At 40.8% G+C, this 16992-nt stretch overlaps 5 protein-coding genes across 8 annotated transcripts in view; 4 read left to right on the forward strand and 1 right to left on the reverse strand.

The window, feature by feature from the left end:
* The window catches only part of LOC139582988 (protein broad-minded-like), a 50522-nt gene extending 50144 nt beyond the window's left edge, over window positions 1-378 (reverse strand). For 3 of the 4 annotated variants that reach the window (XM_071413555.1, XM_071413553.1, XM_071413554.1), the window contains exon 1: window positions 268-378. The gene's annotated coding sequence lies outside the window, so the exon portion shown is untranslated. The remainder of the gene's footprint in view (window positions 1-267) is intronic. The other variant, XM_071413556.1, reaches the window with a different exon arrangement.
* A 182-nt stretch (window positions 379-560) lies between these two features.
* LOC139582989 (inactive hydroxysteroid dehydrogenase-like protein 1) lies at window positions 561-2724 on the forward strand. The gene is made up of 4 exons (XM_071413557.1): window positions 561-1032; window positions 1136-1581; window positions 1766-1975; window positions 2099-2724. The coding sequence occupies exons 1-4, from the start codon at window positions 813-815 to the stop codon at window positions 2168-2170; spliced, it is 948 nt and encodes a 315-aa protein (XP_071269658.1). The 5' UTR covers window positions 561-812; the 3' UTR covers window positions 2171-2724.
* A 542-nt stretch (window positions 2725-3266) lies between these two features.
* Window positions 3267-5496, forward strand: LOC139582990 (gap junction Cx32.7 protein-like). Its single transcript, XM_071413558.1, has 2 exons — window positions 3267-3373; window positions 4211-5496. Exon 2 carries the CDS (start codon window positions 4232-4234, stop codon window positions 5126-5128), a length of 897 nt encoding a protein of 298 aa, XP_071269659.1. The 5' UTR covers window positions 3267-3373; window positions 4211-4231; the 3' UTR covers window positions 5129-5496.
* Window positions 5497-5766: 270 nt separating this feature from the next.
* On the forward strand, window positions 5767-7954 carry LOC139582991 (gap junction Cx32.2 protein-like). Its single transcript, XM_071413559.1, has 2 exons — window positions 5767-5862; window positions 6431-7954. Exon 2 carries the CDS (start codon window positions 6454-6456, stop codon window positions 7327-7329), a length of 876 nt encoding a protein of 291 aa, XP_071269660.1. The 5' UTR covers window positions 5767-5862; window positions 6431-6453; the 3' UTR covers window positions 7330-7954.
* Window positions 7955-8894: 940 nt separating this feature from the next.
* Window positions 8895-11666, forward strand: LOC139582992 (gap junction Cx32.2 protein-like). The gene is made up of 2 exons (XM_071413561.1): window positions 8895-9026; window positions 10504-11666. The coding sequence occupies exon 2, from the start codon at window positions 10522-10524 to the stop codon at window positions 11263-11265; it is 744 nt and encodes a 247-aa protein (XP_071269662.1). The 5' UTR covers window positions 8895-9026; window positions 10504-10521; the 3' UTR covers window positions 11266-11666.
* Window positions 11667-16992: the final 5326 nt, after the last annotated feature.

The raw sequence follows: 16992 nt of genomic DNA on the forward strand, positions 1-16992 counted from the left end.
TTAATGTTGTGTTTGTTGACATTTCTGCAATTTCGGCGCTAACATAGTTTGCTAACGACGGTTGCTAACGTTAGCTTGCTAGCAATGAAGGAAATTAGATAAAGTCCTTTGCATGACCTAACTTCGTTCAACATTTCCCCAAACCATTTCAAATGTATCACATTGTAATAAACGGTGTAAGACTTACTAGCTACATATGGTACAGCTTATTTAGTCAATATAGCTAGCTAACGTTAGCTAGTTGAATAGTTTGTAAACATTTCGAACCTGCTGCAGCTTGGCTCGACCACTGTCTCTATGGAAACGGGTAGCTAGCTCACACTCGTGCATTGTGGGATATTCAAAGCAGATGAAGGTCACAGGCAAAGATGATGCTGAGAAAAGGGTTGCAAACAAACACCAATGGTGGAGGATGTTTAAGGATGTTTGAATATTTATAAAGTTAATATTGACAATGATGATATGCAATAAATTACAGCTACTACGTTTTCAGACGTTATGCTTGTTACTGTGCCTTTAAATCCCGTCCCTGTGTTAGGTGTCACATGGTCCCCATGTTTACAATCCCTTCCGGGAAAGGATCATCTATCAAAAGCCAAACTAGCTCAAGATTGCAACTGTCAGAACCGCTATTTATCTAGATGGCATAATACGATACAAAATTTAACTAAGTATCAAGTAAAATATATAATCAGAAAAGCGTTAGCTAGCTTATTGAAGTACATAAGTAGTACAGATTGGCTAGGATTGGAAACCATTGTTTATAGTTTTTTTGTTTTGTTTAGCTAGCTAAATACCAACCCGTGACTGCTATGGCTGCTGTTGACAGTTTTGAGCTTTTGTACAGAGAAATTGCTCGGTCATGCAATTCATGTGTGGAAACCCTAGCCGTTGTGGGTGCTCTGTATACAGCCAGCAAAGCTGTCATCCTCGTGCGGGACTGCTACAGCTTTGTCAGGTTGCATTTCCTTCCTCGACTGATGCCAAGCACGCGCCTTGGCCACCGTTTTGGTGAATGGGCTGTCATTTATGGTAAGGTAAATGCAATAGAATAGACGGCGAATAATTCCATAGTTCACATAAAGGGTTTTTATGTTGTGGTTCTCATCATGTATTCCCTGCCCATGTATTGCAGGTGCTTCAGAGGCCATAGGGAAAGCCTATGCAGAGGAGCTTGCCAGGCAGGGCATCTGCATCATCCTGATAAGCCAAGAGGGCGCCAGTGTCAGTGACACAGCCAAGGCCATATCTGAGACTCACAGAGTGGATACAATGGTGCTTGTGGCAGACTTCAGTCAGGGCCACGCAGCTTGCAAGCCTGTCAAAGACGCCTTGCGGGACAAAGATATAGGCTTTCTAGTTAACTGTGTGGATGACTCCCTTCGCAACTCGCCAAACTTTACTGGCCTGTCTGAAGACCTGTTATGGGACGTAATCAACAGAAATATTGCTGCCACCACACTGATGACGCGCCTGGTTCTACCTGGCATGGTAGAAAGGAGACGTGGAGCAGTAGTGAACATCTCTTCTGGGGCATGTTATAGACCCTCTCCAAGCAAAGCTGCTCTCTCTGCGTCTACGGTCAGATTCTACGCACACACATACACCCTATTAGGTGTGCGTGCGTGCGTGCGTGCGTGCGTGCGTGCGTGCGTGCGTGCGTGCGACCCTAATGACGTTCATGTTTTTAAACGTGTTGTGGTCTTATCAGCCTACTGTTTTGTTGTACTGAAATGGCTGTGATTCTTCTCTTTTTTATTCTCAGGCTTACCTTGACAACTTTTCCCGTGCTCTGCACCATGAATATGGTCGTCAGGGAATCTTTGTGCAAAGTTTGGTACCTTTCCAAGTGGCGCCCCATGGAGCATCAGCAGGCGGGTGGCTAATACCGCAGTCAGATGTGTATGCCCGTCATGCCATCTCCACTCTGGGCATCTCACACAGGACCACAGGCTATTGGGCCCATACACTGCAGGTACACAGATCAGTGCTGATTAAAATGGGTCTTGGTAGAGTTGAGGGATAGACATTTAGTAGCCATAGTCCATTTTAAACTATAGACTAACCATGACTCTCTTGTTGGTGTTATCTTTTCCAGTTTCGACTTGTGCAGTCAATGCCAGAATGGATTTGGGTCTTGGGGTCACGTATGCTCACAAGCTCATGCTGAACGGTCTCCAGAAACGGAACTCCAGCCACTGAACTCATGACAACAAAGTTATGCCTAGCTGGTAGTCATACTGTCATCATACAGATGATATTACACTAGTGAGTGAATTAGTGTGTGTAATGATTGTATCTTGAATTGCATAAAAAATGATATTTATTCATAGTTTATAATAATACTAAAGAATCTCCAGGAGTGTAGTGCCCAAATTATGTTGATAACGTCTGTGAAATTTACAGATATGGGAGGTGATGGAGATATTTTTTGCAGTGATTTGAGGTTTATTTGACCAACTGTGATCATTGAGGTGTTTAACTGGCATTCCTATGTAAAGAGTTGTTTTGAAACAACGGACAGTATACTTGAGAATAGATTTTGAAATGGGTTATTTTTTATTTAGTGATGTGCTGTGATTATAATTATTGGTGATATGATTGCAGAAACAACTTGTGTGCTTGTGAATGACTTTTCTTGTAGTCTATACTTGGTGAATATGCATATGTTATGCACAGCATAATAAAAAATGTATCTCAATAAAGATGATCCTTACTAGATAACTATTTGTTGATGTACTTGATTAGGGTTTCATTTTTGAACATCAAATATCTATGTTTTTAACAACAAAGACAAGATAGTTTTGTAAATCATTTATATTTAGAAAGACCAACCATCTTGACATATGGAATATTCTTTAGAAGCAATGTGGTCAGTCATTGTCTGTAATCCTCACAAGGACACGTGAAGCAAAGTCTGCTGTTTAAAACAAAACAATTGATGGAACAATTGGAAAGTAACAACTGACAAAGAAATGGCAAAATGTCTAATTATTAGACACATAAAATGCATATTGTGTATGAATATCAATATTTGATCTGTAGTCAATTCAATCTTGTTGCAGGTTGGCAGTGTCTCACTTTTGTTTTTTAAGCTTAATTTCTCGGATATTGGCATACCCTGCCTCTGTTTGGTATAGCCATACAGTAGATATATGAACCTAAATGATCATTTTATGGTTTCACCTTGGGCAACAACACTACCACAGGTCATTGAATGGTGTCATGACTAAGAGGTGGGATATGTAGTCTTTGTTGTGGTTTGGATGGTGCCTCCATAAAAGGGGAAGGTTGAGAAGATTCTCGGCTTCACTCGGACATCAGCCTCCTGAGAGACTGAGCGCTCCAAACTTTCTTCGAGTCTTGTCCGTTGGTAAGTTGAAAAAGCAAGCAATTCACTTATGATAATTACATAATCAAATACCAGGTTTGTGCAAATTGCATTCATGACATTAGAAAGTGAGATGTAATGGTCTCTTATTTTATTACGAAAATGCAACCTCTTAAAATAGTTAAGTGCATTGCCTCTGATTAGTTGTTGGTAATACTATAATAATGCATAGACAGTGAGGTTAATCAATTGAAATTTACATTAAAGGGATATTTTGTAAGGGTGCATGAGATTTGCTGACCATGACTAAAAAGTAATGACATAGCCTATAATTATAGTATTTATAACATGTGAACATACCTGTTTAACAATACTTAGACTACGCGTACATCTTTGATGAAAAACTATCTGCAGTGAGAGGTTTTTCCTCAGAAAACGTTGATAGGCAAAGATTCAATTTTGAGTATGCGTTCAATAAATGACCCTGAATTAAATTGTGGCACAGAAAACTGTAATGGAAAGGCAGGAAATAATTGTAATGTCTTCTTGTGCCTTCTGAATAAAGCAATCAATGTTTGGGGGTTTAACAAGGTCAGGTCCTTGGTTCTCACCAGATTGGAAAGGTCTGTTATTGTAATGGCTCCTGATATCTGGGCCTCATGGGTCTTCACTTATCAATGTACTCAATGGTTCAAACTAACCGATAAAGAAGGTCCTTGATTGACGACTCATTGGTACATTTGAATTAGTACAGTTTAATTCATGCTGTTATGAGATCAATTCATTCTCTAAAACATTGCTTAAAACATGAAATACATTTTACAGTTGTAGTCAACAGTAATCCAACATGTGATAAATCAATTATATGTTTTTCCACAGCAAACTGTCTAACTGATCGAAATGGGTGAATGGGACTTGCTGGGCCGGCTGCTGGACAAAGTGCAGTCCCACTCCACAGTCATAGGGAAGATCTGGCTAACTGTCCTGTTTGTCTTCAGGATCCTGGTCCTTGGGGCCGGGGCAGAGAAGGTGTGGGGGGACGAGCAGTCAGACTTCGTCTGTAACACAGACCAGCCGGGATGTGAGAACGTCTGTTATGACCACGCTTTCCCCATCTCACACGTCCGTTTCTGGGTGCTTCAGATCATCTCCGTTTCCACCCCAACCCTGGTGTACCTGGGCCATGTCCTCCACATCATCCACGTAGAGAAGAAAGTCAGGGAGAAGATGAAGAAGCAAGCACAGGATGAGCAGGCCAATGACTTCCTGAAGAAAGGCTACAAAGTCCCCAAGTACAGCAACGACAATGGAAAGATTAACCTGCGTGGCCGTCTGTTACGCAGTTACGTGCTGCATGTACTGGTGAAGATCCTTCTAGAGGTGGGGTTCATCGTGGGACAGTACTACCTGTATGGCTTCACCCTCCAGGCCCGCTTTATCTGCGTTCGCTTCCCCTGCCCTCACAAGGTGGACTGCTTCCTGTCCAGACCCACAGAGAAAACCGTCTTCATCTGGTTTATGCTGGTGGTAGCCTGTGTGTCTCTACTCCTCAACCTCATTGAGCTCTTTTACCTGTTTGTCAAATCGGTCAAAGAGTGTCTGGACAGAAGGCAGGACTACACGGTGACCCCGGTCACCCCTGTCCTGGAGAGGAAGGCCTTTGAGAACAAAGACCAGATGATCCAGAACTGGGTCAATCTGGAGTTGGAGCTGCAGGGGAGGAAGCTGGGCAGTGGGGTGGCGAAAAGTGTGGCTTCTGAGGAAAACACTGCTAACATGGGGGAAGTCCACATCTAAGGTGTCAGCTTTTGTACACATTCTTTTTCACAAAACCTGCTCGTATGTTGACTCAATGATTCGCATGCCAGTCTACAGCCATACATATTTCTCCTAAACATTAAATAACATATTCATCATGTTTTTATGTGATAAAGGATTCATGTTTGAGCTTGTACCACAGACAAATATTGTCTAATATAAATATGTTCCTTTATATTAGATGCATTTCTTAATTTTCTAAATATTTCTTGGGGATTTGTATTATTGGTTGTGACATTGCATGTATAAGTAGATGTCATTCATATAACACTATAATCTTGATTTAATAAATTATTATTTTATAACACTATAATCTTGATTTAATAAATTATTATTTTATAAGGAAATTATTCTGGCTGGTATTGTGTTTGGTTTGAATGTTTCGGACACCATGATGCCTATTTTAGGAACAACTCTGGGCTCTGTGTTATCAATTCATTACAAGACAAAATTATTTATTTAGATGTGTTCCTGTTAAGTCTGTTGAGTGCATGCTTCTTATTGTTGTGGGTATGTATCATTCTGTCAGTCATTATATATGGCCCTTCCTGTCAGTTCTGTACAGGTTAACTTTTAAAATTGATTTTGCTGATTATGACAACGTGACAGGGAACCTGACGCAAACCTTACCACCATCCTCCAAAACTCAAGGTTCAACTCATGTTAGCGATCAGTTGGTCTTAGAGGTATATTCGCCATAGAGTCAGGAACAGGTAGGAGGCACCTTTTTTCTCCTCGTTTCACATTTTCCTATCCTTTGAGTCATTTAGTAGTAGTTTGTTCTGTAATTCTTTTGGATCTAATGAATTTTTATTAAAGTCATTATAAGAGTAGATTGTTCAGTACGTAAGGTGTTTGGGGTGTACTGATTACCATGCAATATCATAAAATATGAACATATTATTAATAGTAAATAAGGCATACATCAACTTTTCCTCATAATCAATACATACTAGACATGAACTATAATCTAGCCTGTCATGTGCTTTTTGTTGCTTTTCATTATGTGACTAACTGCTTACATTTTAAGTTTGTTTTTGAACGAGGGTTATCTTTCAATATAGAAGGGTTATTACATACAATATATAAATATTGTCTTGATGATAGAGGGATATCAGTTTTAGGAACTTGGTCTTGATGCCGTTGTGTGCGTGCCCCAAAAATCAAATGAATGATTAAGGGTAAAAAGAGAAGTGGAAAATGTTTGACAACCTGACTTATTGATAAGATGGGCCTTCTACTGTCAAATTAATTAACTGGTTATTTTTTTCTCTTCTTTAGAAAGCCATTGAACATCAGCAAACATGGGAGACTGGAGTTTTCTTTCCACGTTACTGGACAAGGTGCAGTCCCACTCAACGGTCATTGGAAAGATATGGATGAGTGTCCTGTTCCTGTTCAGGATCATGGTTCTGGGTGCTGGAGCGGAGAGCGTGTGGGGCGATGAACAATCTGGTTTCTTATGCAATACGCAACAACCTGGTTGTGAAAATGTCTGCTACGACTGGATCTTCCCCATATCACACATCCGTTTCTGGGTCATGCAGATCATCTTCATCTCTACTCCAACTCTTCTGTACCTGGGCCATGCCATGCATGTCATCAGCCAGGAGAACAAGCTAAGAGTCATACTGCACAGCCAAGAAGATAATGGCATGTTGAAGAAGCCCAAATACACAGATGAAGCAGGGAAGGTCAGAATTAGGGGAGATTTGTTGGGCAGTTACATGACCCAGCTATTCTTTAAGATCATTCTAGAGATCGCTTTTATTGTTGGCCAGTACTACCTGTATGGGTTTGTCATGGTCCCCATGTTCCCTTGCTCCAAATCTCCCTGTCCCTTTACTGTAGAATGCTACATGTCTCGTCCCACAGAGAAGACCATATTCATCATCTTCATGCTGGTGGTGGCCTGTGTGTCTCTGGCTCTGAATGTGATTGAGGTTTTCTATCTGCTTTACACAAGAGTGAGATGTGGCGGTTCCAAGGGGCGCAGGTATCACACTACCTCAGCAGCGAACCCCGCCACCCTCTCCTCCTCTGGGTGGTCTGGTCGCGTGGATACTGAGATGGACACACTGAGACAGAACAAGATGAACCTGGAGTTTGAGAGTGGCCAGAGTTTAGGGGGTAGTCTGGATGGAGCTAAACAAGAGGAAAGGTTGCTAGGTCACCACTAAAACACGTGAAAGTTAATTAGCCATGATTGTATCTTGATCTTTTGTATTGTTGAAAATCTGAATTAATAAACTACCTGTTTTGCTTTCTTATGTTTATTGATTTAAACGCAGTGTACTAGTAGTTAGTGTATTTTATGTATTGATGTTGAATGTTTACTGTTCAATTGTGGACTACTACAAAATGAAATGTTACCCCTAAATGCCAATAAACCTTGATATCTGTGAAGTAGAAATGTCATTCAGTTATAATATCCCAATGGTATGTTCTACGTAACATTTTCTGTCATAGGAAGCTTTGGGATTTTGGAAATCTATTTCCCCAGTCAGATGAATTTGTGGATACCATTTCTATGTCTCCGTGTCCAGTATGAAGGAAGTTAGAGGTAGTTTAGTGAGCCCATGTTAGCTAGCGTTAGCACAATTACAGGAAGTCTATGGGTATCTGCTAGCATGGAGAAGGTGATAAAGGACTTCTGCCAAAATCCCTACCACCTGGGGTCTTGAAATTATTTGTATATTGCCTGATGAATGTTAACAACCGAGATATTGTCTATCCTACAATACAATCTAGATATGCAGTGTTTATTTTTTTGAAGGAATAAATAAAATATATTGTAAAAAAAAATGTTTTAAATGTTTGTATTAATGGTGGTTGCATGAACCTTAGAGACTGAAAACTCATCAAACAATCACTGAAACATGTTACAATAACACACATGAAGGAATAGTTGATTCTCTTAGGACATTATTTATGGAAATATGGCTTTTAAATGAACATCACTGAAGAATAAGATCTTAATTTGATCACTATTTTCTTGCAGTAGTGTATTTAAGGTTTATCAACCCCTACAAAAAAATCCATAAATTATAATCCACCTAATAATTCACATTTCCTGTTGCTGCAGGATTATTTTCCTGCTGTAGCAAACTGGCTCAAATTAAGATCCTACATCTATCTGTATGTCTCCCAACCCTCAAAATAAAGTGGCTTATTATTATACCAGAACTTTGTCAAAATACCAATCCAGACAAATGTTCTAGGAGTGCAAGACTGTGTACACTGCATATGAAAATATTGCTATAGGCATAATTTGAAAATAAGGAATGGCACATCCTCCAACCCTCACAATAAAGGGGCTTATAGCTATAGTATAATAAAATAAGTATCCTCATTTTTTGCCAGAACTCTATTAATGTCAATTATGGCACATATTCTGAGAGAGCATTGTCAACAACAAAAATACAATTTCATACAGTATACTCTGAAAACTACCCAAAGAAATCCCCCACCAAAATATTGATTTAAGATTTCATGAACTTATATTACCCTTTGCCTACCTAGACCTAGACCACCCACATTTTCAATGAGAAATCATTAGCAAAGGCTAGGCCTTAGATTACAATGCTATTTCATGGTTATTACTGACTCATTTGGAAATACAAAATGACTCAATGTTAAAATGTACCTTATCATTGTTTTGCCAATTATTAACTTGTACAATCATTCCCAGGAACACATAATTCTAAACAGCAGATTTGTCATTTCCATGCACAACGTGTCAGCTCGCATGACAAGACAATTGTGTAATTCTACAAAACTAAAGTTCAAGGTAAACTAGTAGCAGTACGTAGCATTTGAGCATTTGTCACTACAACTGGTGGATGTTGTGTTCTGCCCAGAAGGTGTCTGTTTAAAGGTAAGACATATTTAATGAACTATTTTGTTGTTTTCACTTTACATGAAAACACATAAGAATGCAAATCTAATATCACCAAAACCAAAATGATTTATGGATAAGCTTGAACCATTGTAAGATGGACAACCTAGGCTTAAACATATCTTTAACCTAGAAACAAAAGTTTGAGTTTTTATTTAAATATTGATTTTGTGGTATTTGGGACATTTTACACTTACATACTTTGGGCATATCATAAAAATAAATCGAAATAATTTGTTTAAAAAATGATACTCAAAACAGAATGTACAGTCAGGCCCATAATTATTGGCACCCTTGATAAAGATTAGCAATAAAGGGAGTATAAAATACTGAGCTATATTGTATGCTCAAACAAATATAGAAATTATTTTATACTATTACAATTGCTCAGAGAAAGAGATATACAGTAGTTTAGAGATGTAGATTAGAGATCACATTGGGAGGTATCTTAGACCATTACTGCATACAGAATCCAGATCCTTGATATCCTTCGTCTGTGCTTTTGGAATCCCCTCTTCAATTCAAACCACAGGTTATCAACGGGGTTCAAGTCCGGAGGCTGAGATGATTTTGTTGTCAATTAACCATTTCTTTGTGGATTTTGATGTTTGCTTGAGGTTATTGTCTTGCTGGAAGATGCACCTTTGTCCGTTTTAGCCTCCTTGCAGAGGCAACCAGGTCTAAAATGTCCTGGTACTGGGTAAAGTTCATGATGCGTATGACCTTAACAATGGCCTCAGGACCAGTGGAAGCGAAATAGCCCAATAACATCAAATATGTTGGTGGTGGATCTTTGATGTAATGGAGCTATTTGTCCTTCCACTGGTCCTTGGGCCCTCTACCAAGTACCAGGACATGTTTAGTGCCATTATCCTCGCAAGGTGAGGTATTGAAAGCTATTGAAAACATAGTTGCCAGTCATTTTGACCGGTATCTTTTTTAGATTTTTTAAATGACTTGTTAAACAAAATCTCTGAGCAATTCTATTAGTATAAAATAATATTACAATATACTGTGGCTTAGCATTTGTATTATTTCTTTTATAGAGTGTGCATTTATCAAGGGTGCCAATAATGTTGGGTCTGACTGTAATGTACTGCATATATAAAAAACGTTATATATTTTGCTATTGAAAAACTGAATTATAATGTCTGATGCTAAAATATTATACATCAGATTTTGACTCAGAATACACTTAATCTCTTGATAACAGACAGCATGTGGAATCTCTCCATTTAGGCAATGTGTTTTATAGCTTACTTTACTCAAAGAAATAGCCTTACTATCCCATAAACAACTTGTGTTCTTCTCTCCGTAACACAGACTGCTCTCTGTTCATCTACTGTGTTTTTTTTTAACCTATTTAATCCTTTTTCATTCATTCTCATCATAGATTTCCAATCATTTGTCAGAATGTTGCCAATAGTGTAACTCAACCTTTTGCTTTGTTTTCTAGCCAGAGCTATCAGCAAAAATGGGAGAGTGGGGATTCCTGTCATCACTGCTGGACAAGGTGCAGTCACACTTCACGGTCATTGGAAAGGTTTGGATGACCGTCCTGTTTATCTTCAGGATCATGGTCCTCGGAGCAGGGGCGGAGAAGGTGTGGGGCGATGAGCAGTCCAATATGATTTGCAATACCAAACAGCCCGGCTGTAAGAACGTGTGCTACGACCACGCCTTCCCCATCTCCCACATCCGCTTCTGGGTCCTTCAGATCATCTTCGTCTCCACCCCAACGTTGGTGTACCTGGGACATGTTATGCACGTCATCCACAAGGAGAACAAACTGAGGCAATGGCTGAGTCAGGCAGGCAATGAGATGGGGAAAATGCCTAAGTATTCTGATGAGAAGGGTCATGTCAAAATCAAAGGTGAATTGCTGGCTAGTTACACAGCCAATATATTCTTCAGGATTCTGCTTGAGATAGCATTTATAGTGGGTCAGTATTACTTATATGGGTTTATTCTGGACCCCAAGATTGAATGCAGCAGAGCTCCCTGTCCGTTCACTGTAGAATGCTTCATGTCACGACCAACAGAGAAGACCATCTTCATCATCTTCATGCTGGTGGTGGCGTGTGTTTCTCTGCTGCTGAATGTGGTGGAGATATTATATCTGATCTGCTCTAAGTGTGGCTCTGGCTCAAGAAGACGAGCCCAAGAAGTCCCAGCCATCGCAATGCACAGCTGTCTGGATGGAGGCAGCACTGCCTGAAATCATTGATCACCACTCAACTATTCAGTGGCAGAGAAAGGATGACACGTGTAACAGGACCGAAACTTTGAGCTTTGATTTATTGTCCTCTGGTAAACCAAGCCAACATGTTGTATTTGTTCATGGTGTGCACTAGAAGGAAATCAAATGCAATGCAACTTAATTTTCAGCAGTCTTGTCGCTCCTCAGTGAGATGGTCATCGAATTGGCTTTTTGTGATCATGTATGAATCTTAATATAATGCGATTCATCATACATTGTTTGGGTTATTGAAACCACACTGACCTAAAGTGACCAAAACAAAATCCAGAAAATATTTGTGGCTTTCAATATTTGTAAATATGTCAGTTTGATTTTTGTATTTATTTTATGTGGTTGTAAATAAAATGTAAAAAATGTGAGTTTGCCTGGAGTGTATTTTATGTTATAAGATGAGGAAAACGTTTAAATAACTATAAATAGGCGACTGGTGTGATGTTTTATACCATAATATTTTCTCCTGTCAATATACTGTATGTACAGCATATAAAAAAGTCAATCGTGCAGCAAAACTGGACTATGATGTGTGTACTGTATCAGTGATTTGACTGACTCAGACCAAAATATAAGCTGTAAATATAGCATAGTCTTCTTCGGTCAAGAGGTGAAACAAAATCTTCATGGTAATAATGGACTATAGCAAATATGTGTGCAATGAGGCTGTAGACTACACGCTGTATGTATATCTGCAGGAATGTACAGTGTATTATTAAGTCAATTATGGTTTCATTTTATAAGACGCAAGTATAAGTACCTCATTTGTTAGATTTTCAATACAAGTGAATCATCTACTGTCTGTACTATTCAGTGAAAGTTTGCTTGAGAGTCGGGAGATGATGTGGAAACCGGCCACTAGGGGCAACAGTGAGCGCTGTTACCTTCAAGTAGATTTTGGATTTGCAAGGGCATTGGGGATGGTGGATCGGCGTACACATCTGCCTCTGATTCCAAAGGTTGCAAGTTGAAATCCAGCGATAGAAAGATGTTTTTGAGATTTTTGTTTTAAGCCTATCCCAAACCTTAACCCTTACCTTAACCATTCTGAGTTAATGCCTAACCTTTAGGAAGTAATGCCTAAACTTAACCCCAACCTTAAAAATGTGGAGTTAATGCCTAAACTTAACATTAAACACTTGGAAATTTTACTACATTTTCAACAACTTCAATTTTTTACATTTGAGAAACATGGACCAACGTTTAATTCTAACGTGAGACTGTGAGAGCTAGTTGCATAAAGCACAATGAACTCCAGATTAATCTTTGACACCTGATGTGTTGCATGGGTAAATCTACTCAAACTCTGAATTACACAATAATTCATAATTGTTAACAAAAAGAACTAGCGATACAAAGACAGGGCACATAGCGTTGAACTTGAGGGTGCTACTAGGATATAAGACTATGATGCAAATAAGTTACTGGGTCATACCATGATACAGGAATAGATCTCAATAAATACTGGGAATAAATTAAAACCGTGATAGGATCTGAGGCTCTGAATGCACACTTTAAATAACCCCTCCAGCCTGTACATGAGGCTGCCTCTCAACAAACCTGCCACTCAAGCTCAGTAGCTTAATGTGACGCACACAAATATGTATGGTCATATTGTTGATGTTTAATTTAGTTTGTTATTTTATTTTTTGCTCCTCTCTGTCGTGTACCTGGGCCCTTAGTCCCGTGTCGCAGGCATCCCAAAAAAAAGAAGCAGTTTTGTGTTTGTCTTTCTCTGCCACCTCCACCTGGTTGAAGCCACTCACCAGCTCAAGGGTGTGGAACCAGCAGGCGCCACTCAGTGCATCCAGGATTCTTCAATTCTTGGGAGTGGATAAGCATCTCGTCTCGTTGTAGCATTCAGTCTCCTGTAATCCATCCACATCTTTATTGAGCCATCCTTCTTCAGCAGTTTGATGTCAGCCTTGACCTTCTTCGACTGACTTGGTGGAAAACATCTGTACCTCTGACGTACTGGAACATCATCTATGTGAGGAATCTCATGTTCTATCAGGTCAGTGTATCCTACATCTCCATCCCCTTTAGCAAAAACATCAGAGTACTTACGCAGTAAACCCCTGACCTGTTCTTCCTGAGATGGACTCAATTTGTGAAACTGTAGATTGTTCACCTGTTGTGAAATGGATGGTTTATCTGGTTTTGAACACACCTGAATATGTTCTATGAATACAGTAGACCTACTCTCATCAGGAATATCTGTAAACATAACCTCTGTTTCTGAACTGCTAAACACCACCTCTGCTGACTGGGCGGAAGCTAAATGCATACCTGGTTCCAGATACTCATTCTCTACCCCCACATTCATAACTGGCATCATTAACTGGCCTGTTGCTTGAGCTATAAAGGCACTGGTGATTAAGATACCAGCTGGTAAGTCACCTTCCTCTGGTGTCAAAGGTTCTAACAGTACTGGTGCCCCTGGGCTGAGCCCAACCTGCCAGCCAGTGGCTGAGACCAACTTCATAGTGGGATTAAAAGGTGTGCAGTGGAGAGAAGATTTACAAACTTGTTGTCCTGTTTGTCCTAGGCTCAACATACCTCTAAGGCCTGCCTAAATGTGGCTTCACACTGGTATCTGGCAGTATTGTGGACCATGATGCTGCTTGAGAATGCTGAAATAATTTTGAATTACATTAATTCCCACTAGTCCTGGAACCTCCCCTTTTCTCTCCCTGGTATCTGGGTCCATGGAGTCCTTGACCACTATAATTCTATAAGGACCAACGCTGGAGTCGAGAAGCAGGTACGGGGAGTCAACATTTAATTAGGAACAGACATGAAACAAGACAGGAACAGCGTCAGCACACGGATATACAAAGACAGACGACAGTCACTGCAGCAGCGGGGAACAGAGCTGGGGAACTGACAAATATAGGGGATTGAGTCCAGGTGAGTCCAATAAATCGCTGATGCGCGTGACGAGGGACACAGGTGTGCGTAATGATGGTGGCAGGAGTGCGTAATGCTGGTGAGCCCGGCGCCCTCGAGCGCCCGGGGGGGAAGAGTGGGAGCAGGCATGACAGAATTCCCTGTTTTGGCCTCCCGAGATGGGCAACAGTCTAAGTATCGCGGTGCACTGTATCGCAGTGTTTGAGGCATCACTACAGACCCGGGTTCGATGTTGCAGCCGGCCGCGACCGGGAGACCCATGAGGCGGAGCATAATTGGCCCAGCTTCGTCCGGTTTAGGGGAGGGTTTGGCCGCCTGGGATGTCCTTGTTCCATTGCGCTCTAGCGACTCCTTGTGGCGGGCCAGGCACATGTACGCTGACACGGTCGCCAGTTGTACAGTGTTTCTTCCGACACGTTGGTAAGGCTGGCTTCCGGGTTAAGTGAGCAGTGTGTCAAGAAGCAGTGCGGCTTGGCAGGGTCATGTTTCGGAGGACGCATGGCTCTCGACCTTCACCTCTACAGAGTCCGTACGGGACAAGACTGTAACTACCAATTGGGGATATCACAAAATTGGGGAGAAAATATATAAAATATAAAATAAAATACATTTTGTTTTGAAAGGGTTTTACCCATTACCACTACATCCAACTCTAGGTTGCCTACATAAGGGATGTCTAGACCCTTTTCTGCTTCAGCACAAGCCAACCACAATCTGACAGCAGACCTAGACCGTCAGCTTCAAGGTGTAGGTTTCTTTAAAGAAACTCTCTGTGATCATGCACCCCGTGGAACCTGTATCAATCAAACAGTTTGTATCTAAAACCGTGTCGGTTTTCCACAACCGACACGTGGCCCTCGGCCGAGCTGGCATGGTTTGCCTCCTGCCCCCTTGCTAGGTTGGGGTTCACACTCTGGTTACAACACCTGGCTATGTGGCTAGGACATTAACATTTGAAACAAATTGGTAGGTTAGCCACTTCATCCACAGGTGTTTTATGTTGAGTTTGAACAGCTTCAAGTAGCTGTAGTAGTATTGGGTCTGTCTGATTCTTAACCGATGTGGCTTCACAATCAACTGGATCCTGCACCTCATGATGTGATTTAGATTCTCCCTGAAGTGAAGGGCTGTACATCTAGGAAATATGGGTTAGGGCTTTGTCTAATCATTTTCTTAAAGTCTCTACATAATGCTTTATCTTTGACATTTTCAGGAAATACATTTCTGAGTGTATTATCCTCATCTTCAAAGGTCTTGGGATCACCAGCCAGCTAAACTCCCCTCCAAGATACTCTCTGGGTTAGAACAACCACTAGAAGGTCTGTATTTTATCTCTTGTTTATTTAACTAGGCAAGTCAGTTAAGAACAAATTCTTATTTCACTGACTGGGTAGCTGTGATATAACGCGAACGCATAGCACCTTTTACATCCTCAACCCACTCATGAGTAACATGTTTTGCTGCCGCGTAAGCTAAAGGATACAGAACCTGATGAATAGAACTGTTAAACCAAAGCAGCTTTCTTACCTCAGAGGTGAGCACCGTCTCTTCACACCAGTTATTTTCTACTGAACTCTCTTGATGTATTGGATTCTCTCCTCTTACAGTTTGACATCTGTTTGTATCACTATGATGTCAACACCGTCCACCCCCATACTCACTGACACCCTGCACGACTTGGATTCATGGATGTTATCAAACATGATCCATGGTATTTGGTTCTTACCTACTGTAGAGAATAGGCAACTGGTACTTTTCAAAGATGCCTAACATCAACAGATGCGTTTGCTCATGGAGGATCTCAGCTGTGTACAATCATTTCAAGTACTGACACAAACATTCAGATAAGACAAACATCCGGTAAGAATCACTAACTTTCTGCAGACAATACAGTCAGAGAGGGTTGAATGACTCCACAGAGTGTGTTTGGATCTCACATGTTTAGATCTTCTTTGTGCTGAAGTTAACATGAGGTGAGGGTGGAGTATCAAAAGGTCATCCACTTTTCAAGGAAGTGACCCATTGTTGCATGGGTCAAATTCATAAGTGAAGTCTGATTGGTGTAAAAGTGTATCAAGGTGTGGGTGTAGCAGGTGCATTGGAAGTCAGGCGCAGGAGAGCAGAGATGAGTGGACAAGGCACTTTACTGAGGCAATATATTAATAGAACGCAACTGCGTCACAAAACCAAATGCCCTCAGAACAGGCGAGGCAGCACTAAGTACAAAAATAACAAGGTACAACGTACAGGCTGTCAAAAAGCACGGGTGTAAAATAGAACCCGGCGCAAACCAGCCGGAAGAGTGCCAACCTGACAATAAACAATTACACACACAGACATGGGGGGAACAGAGGGTTAAATACACGACATGTAATGAGGGAATGAATACCAGGTGTGTGGGAAAACAAGACAAAACAAATGGAAAATGAAAGGTGGATCGGCGATGGCTAGAAGACCGGTGACGTCGACCGCCGAACGCCGCCCGAACAAGGAGAGGGACCGACTTCGGCGGAAGTCGAGACAAAGTGTGACAAGCATGCAGTGTGACTGAGTCAGGCTGACCAAACCCATCAGGTTTATAAGAATGGCCTACCCTTTCAGTCTTTCAATATCCTAATCCATGGGCACAAACATTATTCCTCGCCTCCGGCTTGTAGATGAAAATGTATTTCTGACCTGAGCAACAAAACTGGTGAGTAAATCAGTTTTGTACAAACTGAGGATAATACAGTATCTCATGTAAATGTAGATATCAATAGAAATATACAGTAAACTATCATAGAT

This window comes from Salvelinus alpinus, chromosome 8 (assembly GCF_045679555.1).
Source record: "Salvelinus alpinus chromosome 8, SLU_Salpinus.1, whole genome shotgun sequence".
Lineage (NCBI taxonomy): Eukaryota > Metazoa > Chordata > Actinopteri > Salmoniformes > Salmonidae > Salvelinus > Salvelinus alpinus.

Coding starts and splice junctions, on each gene's coding strand:
- LOC139582990 (XM_071413558.1), top strand. CDS start 4,232: ATGGGTGAATGGGACTTGCTGGGCCGGCTGCTGGACAAAGTGCAGTCC.
- LOC139582989 (XM_071413557.1), top strand. CDS start 813: ATGGCTGCTGTTGACAGTTTTGAGCTTTTGTACAGAGAAATTGCTCGG. Junction 1,582..1,765: donor CTGCTCTCTCTGCGTCTACG/GTCAGATTCTAC, acceptor TTTTATTCTCAG/GCTTACCTTGACAACTTTTC. Junction 1,976..2,098: donor ATTGGGCCCATACACTGCAG/GTACACAGATCA, acceptor TATCTTTTCCAG/TTTCGACTTGTGCAGTCAAT.
- LOC139582991 (XM_071413559.1), top strand. CDS start 6,454: ATGGGAGACTGGAGTTTTCTTTCCACGTTACTGGACAAGGTGCAGTCC.
- LOC139582992 (XM_071413561.1), top strand. CDS start 10,522: ATGGGAGAGTGGGGATTCCTGTCATCACTGCTGGACAAGGTGCAGTCA.